This window comes from Oncorhynchus keta, unplaced genomic scaffold, assembly GCF_023373465.1.
Source record: "Oncorhynchus keta strain PuntledgeMale-10-30-2019 unplaced genomic scaffold, Oket_V2 Un_scaffold_21284_pilon_pilon, whole genome shotgun sequence".
NCBI classification, from domain to species: domain Eukaryota; kingdom Metazoa; phylum Chordata; class Actinopteri; order Salmoniformes; family Salmonidae; genus Oncorhynchus; species Oncorhynchus keta.
The window spans coordinates 97,501-105,000 of record NW_026290861.1 but is presented as its reverse complement, the minus strand read 5'-3'; the positions used below and the strand labels follow the sequence as shown (position 1 = coordinate 105,000).

The following is a 7,500-nucleotide window of genomic DNA, read 5'->3' as shown; positions in this document are numbered from 1 at the left end:
ACGTAGGACCTATCTTCCTGTACGTGTCATCGGTGACATCATTACCACTCTATCACGTAGGACCTATCTTCCTGTACGTGTCATCGGTGACATCATTACCACTCTATCACGTAGGACCTATCTTCCTGTACGTGTCATCGGTGACATCATTACCACTCTATCACGTAGGACCTATCTTCCTGTACGTGTCATCGGTGACATCATTACCACTCTGTCACGTAGGACCTATCTTCCTGTACTGATGTCATCGGTGACATCATTACCGCTCTGTCACGTAGGACCTATCTTCCTGTACTGATGTCATCAGTGACATCATTACCACTCTATCACGTAGGACCTATCTTCCTGTACGTGTCATCGGTGACATCATTACCGCTCTATCACGTAGGACCTATCTTCCTGTACGTGTCATCGGTGACATCATTACCACTCTATCACGTAGGACCTATCTTCCTGTACGTGTCATCGGTGACATCATTACCGCTCTATCACGTAGGACCTATCTTCCTGTACGTGTCATCGGTGACATCATTACCGCTCTATCACGTAGGACCTATCTTCCTGTACGTGTCATCGGTGACATCATTACCACTCTGTCACGTAGGACCTATCTTCCTGTACGTGTCATCGGTGACATCATTACCGCTCTGTCACGTAGGACCTATCTTCCTGTACGTGTCATCGGTGACATCATTACCCCTCTGTCACGTAGGACCTATCTTCCTGTACTGATGTCATCGGTGACATCATTACCGCTCTGTCACGTAGGACCTATCTTCCTGTACTGATGTCATCGGTGACATCATTACCACTCTATCACGTAGGACCTATCTTCCTGTACGTGTCATCGGTGACATCATTACCGCTCTGTCACGTAGGACCTATCTTCCTGTACGTGTCATCGGTGACATCATTACCACTCTGTCACGTAGGACCTATCTTCCTGTACGTGTCATCGGTGACATCATTACCACTCTATCACGTAGGACCTATCTTCCTGTACATGTCATCAGTGACATCATTAGCACTCTGTCACGTAGGACCTATCTTCCTGTACTGATGTCATCGGTGACATCATTACCGCTCTGTCACGTAGGACCTATCTTCCTGTACTGATGTCATCAGTGACATCATTACCACTCTATCACGTAGGACCTATCTTCCTGTACGTGTCATCGGTGACATCATTACCACTCTGTCACGTAGGACCTATCTTCCTGTACGTGTCATCGGTGACATCATTACCACTCTGTCACGTAGGACCTATCTTCCTGTACTGATGTCATCAGTGACATCATTACCACTCTATCACGTAGGACCTATCTTCCTGTACGTGTCATCGGTGACATCATTACCGCTCTGTCACGTAGGACCTATCTTCCTGTACGTGTCATCGGTGACATCATTACCACTCTATCACGTAGGACCTATCTTCCTGTACATGTCATCAGTGACATCATTAGCACTCTGTCACGTAGGACCTATCTTCCTGTACTGATGTCATCGGTGACATCATTACCGCTCTATCACGTAGGACCTATCTTCCTGTACGTGTCATCAGTGACATCATTACCGCTCTATCACGTAGGACCTATCTTCCTGTACGTGTCATCAGTGACATCATTACCACTCTGTCACGTAGGACCTATCTTCCTGTACGTGTCATCAGTGACATCATTACCACTCTATCACGTAGGACCTATCTTCCTGTACGTGTCATCAGTGACATCATTACCACTCTGTCACGTAGGACCTATCTTCCTGTACTGATGTCATCAGTGACATCATTACCACTCTATCACGTAGGACCTATCTTCCTGTACGTGTCATCGGTGACATCATTACCGCTCTGTCACGTAGGACCTATCTTCCTGTACGTGTCATCGGTGACATCATTACCACTCTGTCACGTAGGACCTATCTTCCTGTACTGATGTCATCGGTGACATCATTACCACTCTATCACATAGGACCTATCTTCCTGTACATGTCATCAGTGACATCATTACCACTCTGTCACGTAGGACCTATCTTCCTGTACGTGTCATCGGTGACATCATTACCGCTCTATCACGTCAGGACCTATCTTCCTGTACTGATGTCATCAGTGACATCATTACCACTCTATCACGTAGGACCTATCTTCCTGTACGTGTCATCGGTGACATCACTACCACATTGTTTGAATCAATCCTCAAGGTGTTTTGTCATATATCTCTTCATTGAAATGGCAGTCCTAGAAGCCTTCTTTGTTCTCTGATTCGGATGGAAAAATACTGGTAGCTGACTTTTGCGCACAATTTCCACGCAGACACCGTGCGGGACACATGGCAATTGTAGTCTCTTATGGTCAATCTTCCAATTATATGCCTACAAATACGTCACAATGCTGCAGACACCTTGGGGAAACGCTAGAAAGTGTCCGTTCATTCCTGTCGCATTCACAGCCATATAAGGCGATCATGGAAAACGTACCTTCAGAAATCCTGTTCATTTCCTGGTCGCTCAAACATCTTGGTTTTGCCTGAAGCTTTTGTTATAAGGCACTCACAGTGAAAATCTTTGCAGTTCTGGAAACGTAAGAGTCTTCTTTCCAAAACTATCAATTCCAAGCATAGTCGAGCATCTTTTCGTGACAAAATATTGCGCCTAAAATGGGCACGTCGTTTTATCCAAAAATGAAATAATGCCCCTAGAGGACTAACAGGTTAACCTGTCTGTCTAATGTCTTGGGGGTAGAAGCTGTTCAGGGTCCTGTTGGTTCCAGACTTGGTGTCTTTAACCTGTCTGTCTAATGTCTTGTCTTGGGGTAGAAGCTGTTCTGGGTCCTGTTGGTTCCAGACTTGGTGTCTTTAACCTGTCTGTCTAATGTCTTGGGGGTAGTCTTTAACCTGTTCAGGGTCCTGTTGGTTCCAGACTTGGTGTCTTTAACCTGTCTGTCTAATGTCTTGGGGGTAGAAGCTGTTCAGGGTCCTGTTGGTTCCAGACTTGGTGTCTTTAACCTGTCTGTCTAATGTCTTGGGGTAGAAGCTGTTCAGGGTCCTGTTGGTTCCAGACTTGGTGTCTTTAACCTGTCTGTCTAATGTCTTGGGGGTAGAAGCTGTTCAGGGTCCTGTTGGTTCCAGACTTGGTGTCTTTAACCTGTCTGTCTAATGGCTTGGGGGTAGAAGCTGTTCAGGGTCCTGTTGGTTCCAGACTTGGTGTCTTTAACCTGTCTGTCTAATGTCTTGGGGGTAGAAGCTGTTCAGGGTCCTGTTGGTTCCAGACTTGGTGTCTTTAACCTGTCTGTCTAATGTCTTGGGGGTAGAAGCTGTTCAGGGTCCTGTTGGTTCCAGACTTGGTGTCTTTAACCTGTCTGTCTAATGTCTTGGGGGTAGAAGCTGTTCAGGGTCCTGTTGGTTCCAGACTTGGTGTCTTTAACCTGTCTGTCTAATGTCTTGGGGTAGAAGCTGTTCAGGGTCCTGTTGGTTCCAGACTTGGTGTCTTTAACCTGTCTGTCTAATGTCTTGGGGTAGAAGCTGTTCAGGGTCCTGTTGGTTCCAGACTTGGTGTCTTTAACCTGTCTGTCTAATGTCTTGGGGTAGAAGCTGTTCAGGGTCCTGTTGGTTCCAGACTTGGTGTCTTTAACCTGTCTGTCTAATGTCTTGGGGGTAGAAGCTGTTCAGGGTCCTGTTGGTTCCAGACTTGGTGTCTTTAACCTGTCTGTCTAATGTCTTGGGGGTAGAAGCTGTTCAGGGTCCTGTTGGTTCCAGACTTGGTGTCTTTAACCTGTCTGTCTAATGTCTTGGGGGTAGAAGCTGTTCAGGGTCCTGTTGGTTCCAGACTTGGTGTCTTTAACCTGTCTGTCTAATGTCTTGGGGGTAGAAGCTGTTCAGGGTCCTGTTGGTTCCAGACTTGGTGTCTTTAACCTGTCTGTCTAATGTCTTGGGGGTAGAAGCTGTTCAGGGTCCTGTTGGTTCCAGACTTGGTGTCTTTAACCTGTCTGTCTAATGTCTTGGGGGTAGAAGCTGTTCAGGGTCCTGTTGGTTCCAGACTTGGTGTCTTTAACCTGTCTGTCTAATGTCTTGGGGGTAGAAGCTGTTCAGGGTCCTGTTGGTTCCAGACTTGGTGTCTTTAACCTGTCTGTCTAATGTCTTGGGGGTAGAAGCTGTTCAGGGTCCTGTTGGTTCCAGACTTGGTGTCTTTAACCTGTCTGTCTAATGGTGTCTTGGGGGTAGAAGCTGTTCAGGGTCCTGTTGGTTCCAGACTTGGTGTCTTTAACCTGTCTGTCTAATGTCTTGGGGGTAGAAGCTGTTCAGGGTCCTGTTGGTTCCAGACTTGGTGTCTTTAACCTGTCTGTCTAATGTCTTGGGGGTAGAAGCTGTTCAGGGTCCTGTTGGTTCCAGACTTGGTGTCTTTAACCTGTCTGTCTAATGTCTTGGGGGTAGAAGCTGTTCAGGGTCCTGTTGGTTCCAGACTTGGTGTCTTTAACCTGTCTGTCTAATGTCTTGGGGGTAGAAGCTGTTCAGGGTCCTGTTGGTTCCAGACTTGGTGTCTTTAACCTGTCTGTCTAATGTCTTGGGGGTAGAAGCTGTTCAGGGTCCTGTTGGTTCCAGACTTGGTGTCTTTAACCTGTCTGTCTAATGTCTTGGGGGTAGAAGCTGTTCAGGGTCCTGTTGGTTCCAGACTTGGTGTCTTTAACCTGTCTGTCTAATGTCTTGGGGTAGAAGCTGTTCAGGGTCCTGTTGGTTCCAGACTTGGTGTCTTTAACCTGTCTGTCTAATGTCTTGTCTAATGGTAGAAGCTGTTCAGGGTCCTGTTGGTTCCAGACTTGGTGTCTTTAACCTGTCTGTCTAATGTCTTGGGGGTAGAAGCTGTTCAGGGTCCTGTTGGTTCCAGACTTGGTGTCTTTAACCTGTCTGTCTAATGTCTTGGGGTAGAAGCTGTTCAGGGTCCTGTTGGTTCCAGACTTGGTGTCTTTAACCTGTCTGTCTAATGTCTTGGGGGTAGAAGCTGTTCAGGGTCCTGTTGGTTCCAGACTTGGTGTCTTTAACCTGTCTGTCTAATGTCTTGGGGTAGAAGCTGTTCAGGGTCCTGTTGGTTCCAGACTTGGTGTCTTTAACCTGTCTGTCTAATGTCTTGGGGGTAGAAGCTGTTCAGGGTCCTGTTGGTTCCAGACTTGGTGTCTTTAACCTGTCTGTCTAATGTCTTGGGGGTAGAAGCTGTTCAGGGTCCTGTTGGTTCCAGACTTGGTGTCTTTAACCTGTCTGTCTAATGGCTTGGGGGTAGAAGCTGTTCAGGGTCCTGTTGGTTCCAGACTTGGTGTCTTTAACCTGTCTGTCTAATGTCTTGGGGGTAGAAGCTGTTCAGGGTCCTGTTGGTTCCAGTCTTGGTGCCTTTAGTCTGTGTATTATAAACCTTTCTCACCGTCCTTATAATTAGAGCACACCGTGACATCTGACCTCTAACCCCTACAGAGTTGAAGCTCCAGGCGATGATGTTGACTCCTAATGGCCTTCTGAATCCCCGAGCCTCCATGCCCCTCCCACCCACACAGTCACCGTGGCAACAACCGCCGCCACCATCCCCACGGCAACGCCCGCCACTCATCCTGCACACATTGGCCACGCCCACAACTTGCGACAGCCAATCACGACGGGGCAGCGCCGTCTCTACGGATACAAGCAACACCCTGGACCCCAGGTCGCCGGTGAGTCATACACACACTAACACATATACACACACGCAAACACACATATAAACACACACACACACACACTCTAGACCAGTGGTTCTCTCCTCGAGGAGCCCCAGAGAACGTTTCACACCTGATTCACCTTGTCAGCTCTGAACTCACCTGATTCACCTTGTCAATGGCTGAACTCACCTGATTCACCTTGTCAATGGTTGAACTATGTCAATGGTTGAACTCACACACCTGATTCACCTTGTCAATGGCTTCAAACTTGTTAGGGCCATGGGTTCCGCTCAATACAGCCATTTTCCAGCCAAAGAGAGGAGTCACAAAAGCAGAAATAGAGATAAATTAATCACTGACCTTTGATGATCTTCATCAGATGACACTCGCAGGACTTCATGTTACACAATACATGTATGTCTTGTTCGATAAAGTTCATATTTATATCCGAAAAATCTCAGTTTACATTGGCGCTTTATGGTCAGTAATGTTGTGCCTCGAAAACATCCGGCGAATTTTCAGAGAGCACATCAATTTACAGAAATACTCATAATAAACATTGATAAAAGAAACAACTATTATACATGGGACTTTAGATAAACTTCTCCTTAATTCAACCGCTGTGTCAGATTTCAAAAAGCTTTACAGTGAAAGCACACCATGTAATAATCTGAGTATGGCGCTCAGACAGAAAAACAAGCTATGCAGATACGCGCATTATAAACATTCACTTACCTTTGATGATCTTCATCAGAATGCACTCCCAGGAATCCCAGTTCCTCAATAAATGTTTTGATTTGTTCGATAAAGTCCATTATTTATGTCCAAATACCTCCTTTTTTGTTTACGCGTTTAGTAAACAAATCCAAACTCACGAGGCGCGGGCAAGTCCAGGCGAAAGTTCAGACGAAAAGTCCAAAAAGTTATATTACAGTTCGTAGAAACATGTCAAACGATGTATAGAATCAATCTTTAGGATGTTTTTAACATCTTTATCTTCAATAATGTTCCAACCGGAGAATTACTTTGTCTTTAGAAATGCAATGGAACGCAGGTCGCTCTCACGGGTGCGTGTGTGATCAGCTCATGGGCCTTCTGCCAGACCTCTTACTCAATCAGCTCTCATTGCCCCCACCTCACAGTAGAAGCCTCAAACAAGGTCCTAAAGACTGTTTACATCTAGTGGAAGCCTTAGGAAGTGCAATATGACCCCATAGACACTATATTTGATAGGCAAAGAGTTGAAAGACTACAAACCTCAGATTTCCCACTTCCTGGTTTTTTCCTGCCATATGAGTTCTGTTATACTCACAGACATTCAAACAGTTTTAGAAACTTCAGAGTGAAACTTTCAATCCAATACTACTAATAATGGGTGGGTCCCAGAGGTCCCAGGGAGGGTTCTACTACCACTGTTCTATAACATGGAACGGCTGTGGGTCCCAGAGGTCCCAGGGAGAGGTTCTACTACCACTGTTCTATAACATGCAATACACACAACATGCAACACACACACACACACACACACACACACACACACACACACACACACACACACACACACACACACACACACACACACACACACACACACACACACACACACACACATCCTAACGTCTCTCTATGCTGTGCTGTGATTGGTCAGTCTCCATGGGACAGCCGGCGCGCCAGCTGGTCTTCTATTGGCCGAGGTCCCAGCCTACAGCAGCGGAGGAGCCAATCTAGTGAGAGAGATTCTCTGCTGTCAGAAGGGGCGGGGTCAGAATGGTCCAATCCCAGCTGGGGGTGGAGCAGGGAGGAGTCTTTCGACCTCCTGGACC

General features: G+C 46.6%; 1 protein-coding gene across 1 annotated transcript in view; it reads left to right on the top strand.

Annotated features, from left to right (window-relative positions):
* cacna1hb (calcium channel, voltage-dependent, T type, alpha 1H subunit b) overlaps positions 1–7,500 on the top strand; it is a 200,210-nt gene that overhangs the window by 114,219 nt on the left and 78,491 nt on the right. The window contains 2 exon segments of the mRNA XM_052515078.1: positions 5,457–5,689; positions 7,326–7,500. The exon segment at positions 7,326–7,500 is cut by the window's right edge and continues 128 nt beyond it. Coding sequence (XP_052371038.1) covers positions 5,457–5,689; positions 7,326–7,500 — 408 coding nt within the window.